This window comes from Nipponia nippon, unplaced genomic scaffold (assembly GCF_047370975.1).
Source record: "Nipponia nippon isolate SJK-2023a ecotype South Korea unplaced genomic scaffold, ASM4737097v1 scaffold_5, whole genome shotgun sequence".
Taxonomy (NCBI): Eukaryota; Metazoa; Chordata; class Aves; order Pelecaniformes; family Threskiornithidae; genus Nipponia; species Nipponia nippon.
In genome coordinates, this window is record NW_028262369.1 from 54,443,063 (window position 1) to 54,460,562 (window position 17,500).

At 37.3% G+C, this 17,500-nt stretch overlaps 1 protein-coding gene across 1 annotated transcript in view; it reads left to right on the forward strand.

The window, feature by feature from the left end:
• The window catches only part of PLA2G4A (phospholipase A2 group IVA), an 85,866-nt gene that overhangs the window by 61,288 nt on the left and 7,078 nt on the right, over positions 1-17,500 (forward strand). Inside the window, exons 10-15 of the mRNA XM_087733616.1 lie at positions 2,040-2,262; positions 3,698-3,812; positions 8,637-8,774; positions 9,097-9,189; positions 11,713-11,784; positions 13,766-14,008. Of these exons, the coding sequence (XP_087589742.1) occupies positions 2,040-2,262; positions 3,698-3,812; positions 8,637-8,774; positions 9,097-9,189; positions 11,713-11,784; positions 13,766-14,008 (884 nt within the window). The remainder of the gene's footprint in view (positions 1-2,039; positions 2,263-3,697; positions 3,813-8,636; positions 8,775-9,096; positions 9,190-11,712; positions 11,785-13,765; positions 14,009-17,500) is intronic.

Here is a 17,500-nt window from a genome sequence, read left to right on the forward strand (position 1 = left end):
AGAGACCTCGAGGTTCCTTCCAGTCTAAATTACAAGATTATATGAATATCTCATTTCTTCGAGAGTAAAGGCAAAAGACTTTTGTTGGAATAGCTAAATATAAATGAGCACGGCATCTGCCTGGGATGAGTTTTATCCCCTGGTTTAACTAAGGAAGCACATGAATTTTGATTCCACACATTCTAAGGAAATACTCTGACCCCAAAGTTGTTAAATCGTTTGAAAACTTGTGTGTTTTTTTCCAATTATTTTTTACTTGTAGGAAGCTTGCTTCCCCTCTCCCAGACAGATAGAAAGCTTTCAGAATGCCAGGAGATTTTGAAATGCCAAAAGTGTCTATGAACTAGAGGAAGTTTCTCATTCAGATTGAACTATAGAAGATTGGCATCCCTGGAACATGGGTTTTCTATCACTAGTGGTTGGGGAGGCAGATTTATCACTGTCTATTGAGACACCTGGATGTACTTTTGTCAAATTGCAAAAAGTGGAAGATATAATTTGGCTGGATGAAGAGCAATTGAATAGTGCAACACAATGTGAAAAATTTTCACTGTGTTTCTAGGCAATGGTATGTAGTCCATGTTCTGAAAAGACATCAGTCAGCTGGCCATGAGGTCCTTTTTTGGGAAAATCGAGGTGTGAATACATACTTGATCTAATGTAAACCTGTAAAATCTGTATTAAAATAGCAAGAGTATCTGAACTGATTCAGTCAGGAACATACGTTGGAAATAGTTGTATTTAAACAAATTTGCTTTTGCTGTCTTGGTGATGTCACCTATTCAGACTTCCCTTGCTTGATGAATAAATAAATTGACACTTTGGCACTCCCTTTCTTTTTTTTTTTTTTTCCGTGCAGTCTATTACTTGGGAATAATGCTCTTTTCTTTCTTTTTTTTCTGAAGGGTGGAGAATTCCTTTCCTGCAGGGAGAGGCAGGTTTTTGCTTGTTCAGTCAGATGCATGCCTAACCTTGGAGCAATGCATTTACCTCCCTGATTGTTTCTGTCATCTTGCTTCAACCTTGTACAGAATTCTTCATCCTGCATTTTCCTTTTTCTGCTCACATGGAAGCTTGCTGCTGTGTTTGTTCCACCCACGAGTTGACGTGCATGCTAAGCTTTAGAGACTGTGCAAGGACTAATGAATCAAGTTCTTACATCATGCATGTGGCAGGGTTCACCATGCTGTCAAGTAAATTGCCAGGCAGTGATCTCAGGGCCAAGCTTACACAGTGTGTATCTCACTGCTATGCAGAATTTTGCCTGCGGTATGGTACGTATACCTGAGCCAGCTAATAGAACAAATAGTGAAATGAGCATCTAGTAGATTGGAACAGCCTATCTTGAGTCTTCAGCCATAGTGTTACTTAAGCCAGTGAATTACAAACCACAGTTGCCTGCATGTGTGTCTAAACTTTGTTTTGAGTAAACAAAACTTCAGTTTCCAGAGTTACTCAGTGACAAAATCAAGATTTGCCTGATAGGCCTCTTCTGAATCCTCAGACTCAATTAAATCTCTGCACAGTTAGTTATTGTGCTTCATCTTATTATGAAAACATCTAAATCCTGGAAAGCATGCTATATACTATATGTTAGGAATTTTTAAATAGTAATAATGAACTGGAGAGTGACAGAGAGAGGTACATCTTAGAGTGAAAGAACTGCATGTGTATACTTAGAGGACCTCCAGTCTGCCAAATTTAGGTACGCTGTGACAACCTGAGGAACTGTTTTTTCAGCTTATGATGATTCTGTCCATTGTCCCTTAAAGAGATAAATGAGGAACACTTTAATCTTTTACATCATACACATTAGGTAAATGTATGTTGAGCGTTTGATTGTACGCTTACATTTAGAACAGTTTGTTTAGCTTTCTGTGCCTTGAGAAAAAAGAAATTACAATTTACTTTATAAATGGTGAGTAAATTAATCTGATTTAATCAGTAATTTTATCAAATTATTTATAAGCTTATTGTGTGTTTTGGGCAGCTACATTGAACCAGGCTTGGATACTTAGAGAGCCTATTTTACATTGCAGGTACATGTCAACTTTGTATTCACACCTGGATTTTCCAGAAAAAGGACCAAAGGAGATTAATCAAGAATTGATGAACTCTGTGAGTCACAACCCACTTCTTCTGCTCACTCCTCAGAAAGTCAAACGCTACATTGAAGCACTGTGGAATAAGAAAAGCTCAGGCCAGCCTGTCACCTTCACAGATATCTTTGGAATGCTAATAGGTGAAACACTTATCCATAATGTGAGTTCATTTTTTTATGATTATTAGAGTTGTGAAATTCTTGCATAATAACCACTGCTACTATTTTTTTGAAATGACCTTGGTAACATTTAACAAAGCATGTTTAGCAATAGGAATATTTAAAGTTATAGCTGAACAGATGCTGGATAAGAAACTTAGAAAATGCTTTCCTTGCTCTGGGACATGTTTCTGAATGGTACTCATTTCTTTAAAAGCTAGGAAAACATCATGCATTCATGTGCAACAGAAATGAACTCAACTGCTGGGTACTTGCAGCAAGCTCTTAACATTGTGTAACATCCATTAAAATTACTGCTCAAGCAATTTCAACAAAAAATTACAAAATTGTATAACCTCTTTATGTACATTTTGCTATCAGAAAAGCAGCATTTGCTTAACAAAATACTAATTCCAAGGTGAAAGATCCACATCTCTATTTATTATTACTTGTTTTTCTGAAAAAAGAGACAATAGGAGGGCTTCATACTGTCGTATTTTATTATTGACAAATCCTAATGCACTGAATCAGGCTCACAGACTTCAAGTTCAAATGAGTCAGGTGAGCAGAATTTGGATTTGATCTTATCGTAAGATTGAAATGTGTTAATAGATTCACAGACTTGTTTTATACACTTGTATCTTTCATGAGTATATGTTGCCATTAGGTTTTAAACAGTAAAATACTGAAAAACAGGCAACACTGCTTTCAGTTGCTGTGATATATAGGGTGAGTTTCTGATGATGAAGGGATATTAATGATCCTGTGAGGCTGGTTAGAAGTCCCTGTTTAATAAGGAGTTAAACAAATGCACAGATGTTTAGCTTAAATCTGAACCTGACAAAATCAGTGAAAAATGGAAATAAGGCTCTTGGTTTTTCACAGATAACATCTTAGTACTATCACGTCGTAATGACTTTCAGTCTTTCGTGATTGCAGACTCCAGAATATTTTCTGGGGGAGATGCAGGTCCTTGGTTAGCAAATGTAAGCCTCTTAATAGTCCATTTGCTTTTCTTGGTTATCTTTGCTGACTTTTCAGAAACAGCACAGATTGAAAAACATTACATGATCATTAAAGGCAGTTCTGCCTAAGATGTTTTTCCTTGCTTTCATCTTTTACAGTAGCAGAGGGAAAAAACTTGTTTTGTCCAGCAATACTGTTTTCTTTTTGGCCATGTTATTTCGGATTCTGTAACACATGCTTATTTCATCTTCCTGTCATGTCTTCTCCCACTCCTTCCTTCCTGAATTGTGGATTTAAAAGGTATTCAAGCAGATTACTTCCTTCTACAAGTTCTTCTGTTCTGTTTTTCTTGGAAGTAACTGGGTTTGTCCATTTTCCTTCTCTTTGAGGATTTCAGAGATGAGTAGTCTCCCAAGTATCAGCAGGCCTTTGTAGGATCCGTTTGGACATAATGTCTTTCTTTTCATGCAGAGAATGGACACCACTTTGAGCAACATGAAAGAGAAAATCAATAATGCACAGTGTGCTCTCCCACTCTTTACATGTCTCCATGTCAAACCAGATGTCTCAGAGCTGATGTTTGCAGGTATGTTTTCAGTCTGTGTATTGAGTAACTTGTGAAAAGAAGAGAGAATCAGAGAATCAGAGAATCGTTTAGGTTGGAAAAGGCCTTTAAGATCATCAAGTCCAACTGTTAACCTAGCACTGCCAAGTCCACCACTAAACCATGTCCCTAAGCACCACGTCTACATGTCTTTTAATTATCTCCAGGGATGGTGACTCAACCACTTCCCTGGGCAGCCTGTTCCAATGCTTGACCACCCTTTCAGTGAAGAAATTTTTCCTGATACCCAATCTAAACCTCTCCTGGTGCAACTTGAGGCTGTTTCCTCTTGTCCTGTCACTTGCTACTTGTCAGAAGAGACCAACCACCACCTTGCTAAAACCTCCTTTCAGGTAGTTGTAGGGAGTGATAAAGTCTCCCCTGATCCTCCTTTTCTCCAGGCTAAACAAGCCCAGTTCCCTCAACTGCTCCTCATAAGACTTGTTCTCTAGACCCTTCACCAGCTTTGTTGCCCTTCTTTGGACACGCTCCAGCACTTCAATGTCATTCTTGTAGTGAGGGGCCCAAAACTGAACACAGTATTCAAGGTGCGGCCTCACCAGCGCCGAGTATAGGGGGACAATCACTTCCCTAGTCCTGCTCGCCATGCTATTTCTGATACAAGCCAGGATGCTGTTGGCCTTCTTGGCCAGTTAATACTTCTGAGAATAATTGTATCCTGGAACTTGATACACATTGAAGTTATTAGTCTTATGGCAAGGATTAGGAAAGAATTTGCCATGATACGAAACATTCTTCGGGGCTTAGCAAAATTTGCATTGTTATAACTGAGTACAGGGAGATTTTAATTTGTAAAAAGAATAGGAAGTTGTGATGTTGAAGGATATACCAAACAGGCACATCATAAGGACAGTTCTGATGGGTTTTAAAAGGTGATGGGGAAATGGACACCTTTGTGTTCAGCGGCTTCTGGGAATCTAACAGTAGAGTCTGATAACAAGAAGTTACTCAGGGATAAGTGATCACATACTTAGGTAGGTGGATACTTATTCAATTGGTGCAGTATTTGCACCCTGATTACAGGGTTGTGAAGAACAGGCATCAAATGTACATATTCCTCAAGGCATACCATGGAACTGAGCCTTTTCTTGGCTTTTAAGATGCATCTTTTCCTGTCCATAGAAAGACAAACAGGGTGTATTTTAGGTCAACAGCCTTTTATTTCTCTATTATTCTTGGGTTTGGAGATTTATTCTTCAACCATATTGTAGATGTTAATTTTTATTTTTTTACCTGAAAATAAGTCTTAACACAATAACAGCCTCTTTAGGTTTCTGTGAAGTGTTAAGTGGTGGCCAAGTTTTGTTCCCTATGTGTTACAATATACCTACCAATTGAAAAGAATATTGCTTATCCATGAAGTAGCTAAGTACATTGCAGGAGTCAAGACAAAAAGAAAGCTGGTGTTTCTCCAACAGCAGAAAGGTGCTTAACATTAGTATATCAAACAGGTAAAGGGAAATGTCTTCAGTCATACAGGATTATGCCTCTTTCTAAGGAGAGTGAAATTAGAATTGAACAAACAAATTGATATACTCCCTCTTTTTTACTTCTTGCACAGTGTAAATTACTGTTGGTAACACAAAAGGGGCTTTTGCTTTTGTTTATTCCATAGATTTTAATCCCATCTAGTAGCCTCAATTGATAGTGGGTCTGACTGTGCTAGATGCTGTACAAAGAAAAGGATATGTATATCTATATAGTTATATATAAGACTGAGAAGGGAAACACCAAGTCACTTGCCCAAGGTTTATAAGTCAGACATTGTATCCACATTTCCTAAAAAGATTATTTGGAAAAGTTGCTGTCAAAACTTTGTTCGTAATGGAAAATGACGTTGTAAATTAGGTTAAATTTTTCATGGGGGAGTGTCTACTTTCCTCCTTAGGAAACTGAAAACTTTTTGTTTGAAAATAAAAGTTGGTTTGTTTTTTTTTAATGAGCTTCTATTTTCTGAGACATTTTATTTGGGTTACTTATTTACCATTTTAAAAACAAAATTATCTTTAGTTAATAATGGCCTTCCCTAAGCAAGACCAGAAGCACCTGAAGGCTGGTCTAATTTCTCTAGCCTTACCAATTGGTCTAAAAAAGGTATCGCCTCTGCCAGTGGATCTTATTTTTGCTTTTTTGAGGCTATCATTTATATCATTATATAGGATGCTAGATCTTGATTGTTTCTATTGTAAGCTTTTTTTCTCCTTTTAGAACTAGACAGCTATTCTTGATGTGAAATATATAGTAAGTTTTCAACAGAAATATTTACACTTTCTTATTTACTAGATTGTAGATGTAGGTGAGATTGTTCATGTTGTTTCAAGTTGAAATGCATTAATTATATCAGATAACATTCCTTCCAGGAGCAATGGTGCAAGATTTCATGCAGCTGCTAATAGCTTTCATGCCCCAGGCTCTGCATGTTTTCCCTACCAATAGCATTTCTGACCCAGGTGGCACTGGCCATACCCAAAACTGCAGTAATCATTTTAACTGAACATAATTACAGTGATTTAGTTAAAGACCGCTTTTTTTTTTTTAAATTACGATAGCTTCTTTAATGGTAAGAAATTACCTGAAGATACTGATATCCAGTGTTAAAGAGGGGAGTGGAATTTAATGTTTGGCTTTGGTATTGCTTGCTTCCATCCCCTGACAGCCTTGTTCACCAGCTTTGCTGCTGCTGCAATACCAGACCAGTCAAAATTTGGATTTGGGGGTTTTGCTCTTGAAAGTCATTATAGTAAACTTATGTCTGTGAGAGGGTGAGTGTGTGTGTTACTCCATACCAGTAAGTGCTATGGAATTAATTTGGGAAGCAGGGCTGCCTTGATTCATAGCACTCGGATCCCAGGCTCTAGGTTTCAGAGGGATCCTTCAGTCAGTGCTTGGTTAGCCATGTTCATCACACATAGTGGATTGGGTATATAGTTTTGGTCTGCCCGCATGCAGCAAGGCTGTACTGTAAAGTGAATCTGGTCTCAGTGTGTGAGTACAGTACATTTATGTGCCCAATCCTGAATCTGCCAAATGCTTAATGTTGGCAAAATATTACCTCTCTGTCTTCTGTTCTGAGAACAGGAAAAATCTGTTGCATCTTCAGCTGGTAAGAAGCAGTGTAGAGTTGTGATCTGACTTAGATCAGGGCCACATCCAAAATGCAGTGAACAGAGCTGAGAGGCTTGACTTTAGTACATTTTGGATTAAGCCACAGCCAAGGAACTCACCCAGTTTACTGGGATATAAACATTAAGTATTTCTCTTGGTGCAGAGTTCTTGTCTCTTGGGACATTCAAGTCCTCCTCATTTAAAAGGCCACTGTCTCAAGGAGCTTCTGAAATGGCAGAAGCTAATGCTGAAGCTCTTTAATTTTAAGGCAGAAATCTTATTTCCCTAAGCAGGATATGTCATTTGAGAAATGATCTTCTTCAGTGCAAATACAAGAATGAAAGTGAATTATAGCAGATTAATTCTAATTCTAAATTTAGTTTTGCTGTCAACATGGTTCTGAATACATATCTGCCAATTCCTGTTTATATATCTAAGGGGAAATACCATTAAATTCCTGGATGGGGTCTTCAAAGGAATTTCCTTCTGTTCCAATAAATGTGAAGATTTGTGGGTGGTTTATTTGGAAAATAGGATGTTGTATTTGACTTACCATAGATAAGCATTGCCCCATGAAATGAAACTCTCAGCAGTCGTGATTAAATCTTTCCTTTTCAGGGCGAGTTAACCTTATGTTAACCTTATGGTTAACATTTCAACAGAAACACTGAATATCTTGAGGAGTGGATGACATCCTATGACCTGTAGGGCTTTTTCAAAGCTGTTTCTTTTGCCTTTCTATTTCAGAATTATTTCTGATTTGTTTACAGAAGCAGTCAAATCAATCACTACTAAAAATATAGAACATAAAATAGATGAATGGGTGAAATACTAAAAATGTAGGGTATTTTTTGTTCATATTGCTCCCTTTTTGAAATGAATTCTTTCATGTAAGCAACTCCACTGGTATCAAAGAAAATATTTCAAAATCAGCTAAAATCCGTTTTCGAACAAGGCATGCATCATAGAATGCAAAGGACTTTCTAAATTTTCTGCTAAGATCAGAAAGTGCATTTGAACATTTTTTTTCCATATTTTTATTGAGCTCTCTATTCAGTAAAATGGCATGTACTTTTAAAAATACGTTTTACATCCTTTGGTATTAATAAGTTTCTCAGCTGCCTCTCAGCTTTGCCTTTTCATATTGGCTTTTACTAGAAACTTTAGGTTTTGGTGGAATCCAAATGTCTCTCCTAGAATCTTTCATAACTTCTGTGATATTAAATAATTTTTCTGCCGCCTTTGTCACTGCCCTCTACATTTTTGGTAGGATCACAGTGAAAGAAAAGAAACTTGGAACTTAGACCCACGTTGCATTTCATGTGACAGGGAATCATATTGAAGCATGAGATGAAAAACAAATGTCATTTTGTTTATCTCATTTGTGATCACTACTTTTATAATTCTGTTTTTACAACCTCATATTGTTTCACCAAATTTTGTTGCGATAAGAGAGAATGGGAATTCCTTCTCTGCTGAGAGATTAGACTGTCCTTCATATGAAATCAAAATTGTGACTTCTGCACAAACTAAGACATATTCCTGTTGATTATTTAGGTTCCCATTTAACTAAAATTTCATTCCTTGGACAGAGGTTTCATTCATTTGTGTATTTTCATCCTCTGTTTCTATTCAGGTTGAGATTGCTAACGAAGCACAATTTTGTTTCTTATTTTGCAGACTGGGTGGAGTTCAGTCCGTATGAGATTGGTATGGCAAAGTATGGCACTTTTATGTCTCCTGATTTGTTTGGAAGCAAATTTTTTATGGGGACAGTGGTGAAGAAGTATAGTGAAAATCCTTTGCATTTCTTGATGGGTGAGTATGTGACAGAAAGAGATCTTAAAATAAAACTAATTTCAGTAGTTCATGGACAAGGGCTTTTAAATACAATCACACAAAGTGTGAGACAAAAAGTAGAGTTCTCAATTTGTTTGAAGAGATCCATTTGAAAGATTTTGCAGACATGGATTGGCATTCCCTGTTTTTTTGTTTCTGGTATGTACCTCTGTGCTTATGACTTAGCATGTTCCAAAATCAGAGGTGTGTTCAGAGAGCAAGCAACTGCTTAAGTAGTGCAGAATATGTTTTTTTTTTTCTTCTACCAGCCTCCATTCATTGTTTACTTTTTCCTTTTCAGGCGTCTGGGGCAGTGCATTTTCTATATTATTTAACAGAGTGCTTGGCGTCTCCAATTCTCAAAATAAAGGTCCCACCATGGAAGAAGAGTTAGGTAATATTAGTAAATAATTCTACTATGCAAAACAATTACTAGCAAGATTCAGTGCACTCTTACTCTGTGAAAGAATGGCACTCTGCTGGTAGTCATTTTAAGAATGTGGAATTCAAGTAACTTTAATTGCTGAAAGTGCTAGATACTGATGAGATCAAGGAAAGAGGGTTAGTAATTTTCTTTTCTTTCTTTCACTTTTGTTTCTGATCAGTATCAGAGGTACTGAAAGTCACCTGCATATATCCAGCTATTTTCATGAAATTAAAAGAATCCAACTCCCTTTTTTTATGCTGTTATGCTAGTTTTTGGAGATTAGAAGCTGACAAATACTTGGTAGTTACTTGTGTAGTCTCTTGACACTGGACTGTAATATTCAAGGGATTAGTAAAGTAAAACCAGATTTTATCATCTCTGGATTGTTAGATTGTTCCAGTCTAACCACAAGTCACCTGTTGGTATCTGATCCTTTGCTTACTAATTTAATGATTTTGGTTTCATTCCTAATGCACAAATGGCATAATGACTGTAAGGAAAGAGTTGTAGCTTTGTTTGAATAGACTTTATTGGAGAATGTATTTGATAATGAAGGGTTTATTACACTTTTTTCACATATAATTTTAAAAATATGCTTTGAAGTGGGATTAGATGTGAAAATATTAATGTGACTTCAACTACAATCTTATTACCAGAGCTGTAGATGTCCCAATGAAACCTTTGTACCACCAAAGTGAATGGCAAAATGCCAGTGGACATCGGAAGAGCCAGTGTTACACACAGCACGTATAAATCACACCTAGAAGCAGTAAATAATAAATTGTGCATGGAGGTTGCTTTAAAAAGATGTTTGATATGCAAAAATTGCATTTGTTGTTTTTGTTAACTTCCTTTTGTGGTCACTAATTTTTATTTTGACCTGTCTCCTATGTCATCACTCAAGAATTTGTATGTGTTTGTCTTTGGTGTGTGTTTGTCCATTGACAATATTTGGTATATTGAGGGCCCACTGAGTATTAAAAAGAAAAAATATTTAAGGAAAAATACATGATGACTAAGCTCTTCTATTTCTGTGGGGATTTTTATGGTGTTGTATGTAAGTCTAAGAAGGCATAATCCCCTTTAGAAAAAAAGCAACAGTGGTGGTCATCTGTACTGAGGGTAATAAAGCTGTGTTTTTTTACACGTGATATTACGGTGACTCTTCAATCTTCTCTTTCAGCCAGGTGTGCTTATAAGAATTAGATTCCAACTTAAGCAAAAAGTGCAAAGTGTAATTGCCATTGTTTTGATGCTGCATTTGGTAGAAATTACAGCATTTGTTGGAAATTACAGCCCAAAGCAGGGGTATGCCACCAGAGACCAACATCTACATTATCCTTCTGTGAGAAAAAGTAGATATTATTTAACTTTTAATGGAAAAAGCAATTAGTTGATAATATGTTCAAGTTCATTAGGAAACAACCCTCATTCAGTTTATTTTAACTGGCTTCAATTTTAAATTAGAGGTGATTCCTAGCATACATTATACTAGGGAGTAAAGGGTTTTAGTTTTCAAAAATCTTCTTTTGGATACAGTTGCATCACTGGACTTCAGTCTCTGTCTCCAGTCTCTGTAGGATATAAGCTTCCAAAATGAGACTGCTCATAAAACATTGCAAATCTACTGTATTTCAAGAAAGGCTTCCCTCCATAATTCGCGAAAATAATGTTGTCAGCCTATAATCCATTTTCACATGAATTCACCTCCACTGCAAACCTTACCCGAGGGGTGGAATGTGCTGCTTTTTCAGTACTCATTTTGACTTTGAAATAATTCCTTGAGATAGTAATTAACAGTTAACAATGACTTTGTGGTTGTTTTGGAAACAAAGCTGTTAACCCTAACAAAATGCACATTTTTGCTAGAGAAGGTCACTCATTTCTGTTTTTATTTCACTCACTTAATGTTATGAGATGAAAGCCATTGTCTTTTCTACCCGTGTAACTGCATTGGCCTTTATTTTTCACACATACTCCAGTAGAACTTTCATAACCATCTTTGCTTTTGTTTTTCCCCCACTATTTTTAAGGGTACCCATTCATACAGGTATGAATGAGGTTAAGTGTTCCTCTTTTTTAAAAAAAATTAGCAGGTAATTAACAGAAATTAACATTGTCTTCCTAGTTCACTAGGAGTTATTGAGAGGAGAGAAGCTATACATCTAAATTTTAATCAAGGTGAATGAAATGTGTCAGGTATGCGGTGCAGAGGTGAGTGGTAAGTACTGCTTTAGGATTACATTTTGTTTTCTCAGCCCTTTGGCTAATCTCCTTAGTGCAGGAGCTTTGCAAAAATTGCAGGCAAAAGCCAATATATTCTGATCAGATTCTGAATATAGAGATGCCCACAGCAGATTGAATCTCTTCAGCTGTATTTTCTATTATGAAGACTATGATAGTTTTATGACTCAAATTATTTTGAAATTCTTAGCTGTTCTGATAATTAAACCCTAGCAGTTTAAAGTAATTTTACATTTCTTTCAACAGAAAATATTAGGCTAAAGCACCTTGTAAGCAATGACAGTTCAGACAGTGAAGATGAATCACAGCATCCAAAAGGTAAGGAAATCCTCACATTTTATTTCATAGTTTACTGTTTTCATCAGCTTTTGCATAGCATGGTCAAGTTCGTGGATGTTGGTAATTAGGCATAGCTGGTTTTCCTTAGGCTTACCCATAATCTCTTATAAGTGCTCTCATTTATACCAATGATAAAACTTAATTGCCTAGCCCGAGGATCTTAAAGGAGCCAGTGGCTTAGCAAAATAGAGAAATGTTGAACAAGACACCTCAGGAGGGCCTTTGGCTTGACTTCATGGCTCATGCTCAAGCTGATGATCAAATGATTCTCTCACACATCTTCAGTCTTGGTATCAGCCCAACAGGGCTTCACAGAGGTCTGCAATTTCACATACACCCAAAAATTAGGCTAACTGAGCCAGTAATCTCCAGAAGTCTGTTGCCAGCAAGCTACTGAGCTTGGAGGCATGTTCAAATTGTTATCAGCCCAGCAAACTAACGCTATCCATTGTTTTCAGGGGTTCCTTGATCAAATATTAGTTTGTGTTTCCAGCATTCGTAGATGTCTTCTAGCACCTTTAAAATGACATCTGATACAGGAAATTCCTAGTGCTTGGCACAGTGTTTTAAACAATGCCCAAATCCAGTTTCCTAGAAGAGGCACAACCACAACGGGAGCGTTGGGCAGTGGGAAGAAAAGATCCTATTGAATATTGTCTTTAGGCATCTAAAGGACCTGGGGATTTCTGTGATTTTAGTCAGGGTCTCTGTTTTGTCTTAATAATGCTTTCTGTATTTGATGATGCTTTGGGGAACAATGACTTTCACCTGAAGAAATCGATTATGTTTTTAGCAACTAAACCAAAGATAGGAATGCAGCTCTTTGTAATTTTAGGATCTACAGGAAGAAAAGAAAGTCTTGTATGATGAGACAGTGAATTATGTAATTAGCTCAGTTAAATGATTACTTCTTCACTTCCCCTTATGTGTAAAATAATAGGGAGAGGGTGATACCACATTTTGTGTTTATTTGTGGATTCCCTGTTTAAGCACTATAGCCAACATGAAACACTACATTTCTCTCATAGTTTGTAGCCGTACTGAACAACCTACAAATCTGTAAACACGTGGTAATCCCTCTTACTTCTATAGAATATTATTGTACAGATGTTGGATCTCTAAACTTTGTGGTGTTTAATGCTTGTTTTATCTCTACGTGTATAAAAATAATCTCTTTTACAGCCTGGATTAAAGAGGCACATTTCAGTGCTGGACTTACAGTATTAAGCCTGAGCCTGAATTATCCCCTTATACAAAACACCTCAAAAAGCCAAGTTCTGACAGTACGAATGCAAGGTGACACCAATCCAAGTTATTTTTACTGCGACATCTAGCTGTAGACATCTAAGTCTGGATGTTTCATTGTACTCTTTAGTTAAGTAAAACCAGATATTGATGGTAGTCTATGGTTTACTGAAAGGATGTTTTCAGATATTTTAGAATTCCCATGCTATAGCATTCTCTTTTATGCAGTCTGACTTTGCCTTCTTAAGGAAAGCTGGTTTTCTAGCAGTCAGCAAAGGATGGAGAAGGGTGTCAATACACAGCCAGATGAATTAGGTCTACATAGAGCATGTATCTTGGTGACTCAAGTCTGTCCCCTTACCCCAGGAGAGCTTTCATTTTGGGTGCTAGAACAGATAAAGCCATATCCTCATTGCCCTTGCCATCCAGACTAGTTAAGTCCGGCTCAGGTCATCTAACATATTCTCAATCTATTTTCCTGATGGACACATTCACAGTACTATACTGCACATGAGAAGTTTTACTGGCCTATGAAGGTAAGAGGATGGTTTCTCTCCATTCCTCTGAACATTCAGTCCACAGCTCCTTTAAAGAAGGCTATGACCCAGTTCCTTTTATTTTAATAGGTCCTTTATTTTAGTAGACCCAGAAATCTTGGTTTTATACTTCATGTGTTAACTGTCTCACCATTGATTATTTTAATTTTCCTCTGCAGGCACTGAGAATGCTGAGGCAAATCAAGAATATCAGAACAGCAGCCAAGAAAGCTGGGTGCAGCGAATGCTGATGGCATTGGTGGGTGATAGTGCCCTTTTCAACACCAGGGAAGGGCGTGCTGGGAAAGTGCACAACTTCATGCTGGGATTGAACCTCAACAGCTGTTACCCGCTCTCTCCCCTGGCAGACCTTCTTACTCAGGAGTCCGTGGAGGAAGATGAACTAGATGCAGCTGTTGCAGGTTAGTTTGCAGAAAGCCTATGTTGCTGCATATTCATTAGTAAAACCAGAAACAATGAGTTCTCTGTGTGGTAACATCGAACTATGAGGTTTACAGCAGCAGGTACAGGAAGGTAGGAGAACGTTTCTGTAGCAGCAGTAGTGAGTATTGATCAGCAGCAGAGGTTATGAGGTGCCTGAGTGTCACAGAGGGCACTGCACAGTGACTTCTGTCTGCTGCCTACCTCCCATGTCCCCTGGCAGAGTGTGCAGAAGTCAGTACCTTTTGGAGGGGAGGTGGCTCTTTGTTTTGAAGGAATTGCTGGCAGAGGTGACCAAGCTGCTTTTGTGTATGGTGCCCTTCATTAAGGCCACTTTCTCACTCTCTTGGACTTCTCCAAAGGGTATCTTGTGTTGTTCCTTTTCTCTTATTGGTGCTAAGCCTTCTGGTGGAAATAAAACCTTTCACTGTCCCACTATAGGGCTTCCCTGTTGCAAAAATTTTGTAGCTCTTCTGTTGCCTTTGTCTTTGTCTTCCTCTGAAAAACCTGTGGAGGCAACACACTTCTTTATGTGTAGAGCCTTGCTTTGCTGACACCATGTTCTTCCCAGAATGTTGGAAGCAGGAATGCAGATGGAAAACAAGAATTTCAGAAAAATGTTAATTTGCAAAAGATGTTCAGTGTCTTCCCCCACTCCATGGAGTATATCGTGTCTGGGACAGTAGCTGCAGAGAATTAGGAATCATGTTTGATTAGTATTTTGAAGATTTGCTATAGACAGTGTTCATTACAATCTTCTCAATGAGAGCCAATGAATTTCTTAGTATTCTTCTGGCACTGGTGCTTTTTTTTTCTTCCTCAGTAGGCACCAGAGCACTGAGTTAAGGATGTGAGTGTCCCTATAGAAAAGTTACGTTAGAGTGAAGATGCATACTTCGTGGAGCCTCCACATACAGTTTCTGTGACACAAACTGTAATGCTTCTGGATTATTGTGGATTATTACTGACATCCATCAAACCGAGGAACTACAAACCTCTGAAAGTGGTGTTCCTCCCATGTTCTTGAGTAGCAGCACAGCATTGCCTATCATCCCTCGTAATAACAGAAGTCACTTCAGCCCTTATTTTCTATTCAGAGGAAAGAGATTGTCCTAGCTGGTCATTATGCAATAGTAAATACCAGATGTCGTTTAAAAGTTTAAGTAGCAGACGCGCTTTAATGTGTATTTGTTAATGTAACAAATCCCTTTGAGTGGTTGAATAGTAATTTCCATTTGTACTCCACTTTCTAAATATTTTTATCATCTCAGAGGTGTTTACAACTGGGTAATCTTAATATTTATAGTAGTTGTAAAAGAGGCAGGAAAGCGGGTAGTAAATTTATGGTTGGAAAAAATGACAGTTGATGAGAATTTTACATAATTAAGACATGTGGATAATCTACAGAATCAACTATCAACTTCCTGGGTTTTAATTTCAATTGAAATAAAATGCTGGTTTGACAGAACAAGCTTGCACCTCTGAGACAATTACTTTTGAGTGCCTGAAATTTCTTCAGGTAAAATGTCTGGCAAAAGCTTGACATAACTGCAATTTTTTTAGTGTTAGCTGAAGCCCACACTCATAAACCTGAACTAACAACTTAAATTAACAGCTATGAGTAGCTGCAACATTATGGTCAAGAATAGTTAAAAAACCCTTGAAATTTCAGTAGTTAATATAAAATTTAAACATTTGGTAGTGTGATTAAGTGTATCCAGATTTTAATGCTGTGGATTTTGCTAATGTATTTAAGAGCCTAGGAGCCCAGAGGAATGGATAGAAGGAAAACTTTGGTGTAAATTTCAAATATTGTATATTACCAAGGCACTGGATGCATTTAAGCTTTGAGTACTTATTCCTAACACTATCAGCTTGAGTACAGAGAGAAGTCTAAATTGCTTTAGAATTTACTTTCTCTTTATTACCAGACATTCCAAAGGAGAAATAAATGAATCGGAAAGGATATAAAGAATACTTTACATCTCCAGGTGTCTCAGACCTTCTGTAGACCCACTGAGTTGCACTGCAGAGGATGAGCTGTGGCAGACCTAAGCCGATGTTACAGTCATTACTGAGGATTGAATTTAGGGTCTGCAAGCGGATACAGAAGATATGCTTTAAAACTTTACACCCCTTGAATAATTTAATTGTAAACTCAGATTTGTTCTGTTTCTGTGCCTTTATATTACAACACACCAAAATCACTTGAGAAAATGCCAAGTGAATAACAATAGGGAAAAAATAACTCATAATCTCTACTTCCTTATTTCAATAGTTATGGAAACTCTTATAGTAGATGCACGTCAGTAGCATATGCCCTTTTCATCTCCCATACTTCCATTGAAGCTGCCATCTGTGACAATGTTTGGTCTCTAGAACATGTTCTCTTTTTTATTTCCAAACAGTTCTTAATATCTGTTTGTGTATCCAATTACTGCAAATCAGATAGGCATGCTGTACTGGTTTAACACAGAGCTGTACTCGTAAGCATCTTCTGTTTCTCCCAGTTTGCTGTTTGGTGGACTGAAAGCTTCTCGTAATATGGGTGCATCTTTCATAAAAGCAGTCTGCATGGGCTGAAAATTAATGTTCCAGGCTCTCAGAGCATAAATACTCCATTCAGTCTTCATACTGTTTGATGAATAATGATGGATTGACTTACCAGGGCTGCGTATACAGAATGATTGCCCTGGATTCATGTGTTGTAAAGTATAAAAAGAACAAAGGTTTCTTATCGAGCCCTTCAGAATAACTACAGCACCAGTTATAGAGTAGATGATGCTTCTTTTACCATCAGGGATGCTCATTGTACATTACATCTCTCCCAGGAGCAATTGCAGGCTCACCTGCAGTGTCCTGACCCACAGTTCAGTCTGCCTGCTTGCCTTGTCTCACCGGGGTATTGTGTGCCGCTTCTGGCCTCTGGCTCCAGATCCTGTGTAAATCAAGTCAAATTACATGCTGAGTCTGCCTTTAAAGTCACGTCGTTAAAATAACACTGGATTATCTTAGTCGCTTTTTGATTTCTGACCCTGTAACATGGACACAATTTGCATTTTGGAACTTTTCTTCTCAGTTCAAAGATTAGAAATTTACTTCTAAAATTAATTGTAATAAAAAGAGAAACCTTAAAGTTGAATTTCTCCTGTAATCACAGAAGACCACGACTAAAAAACAATCTATGTGGTCATTATAAATTTACTGATGGCGTTATGATGTTTTATCATTTAAAATATCATAAAATTATTATGATAAATTTGATGATAGAGTCATGAAGGCTGTAAGCAATAGGAACCATCTTGTTCTTCAATGCCTTTTTGTTAGGAGGTTTGTGTATGCAGTAACACTCCTATCACAAACATTATTATAGGTGGTACTATTCTTGTTTAAACCATCGCTGTTGACTTTCAAATTCAAATTTTGTAAAATAAGATAATACAAAACTTGAACAAAAATGTTTCTGCAATTTT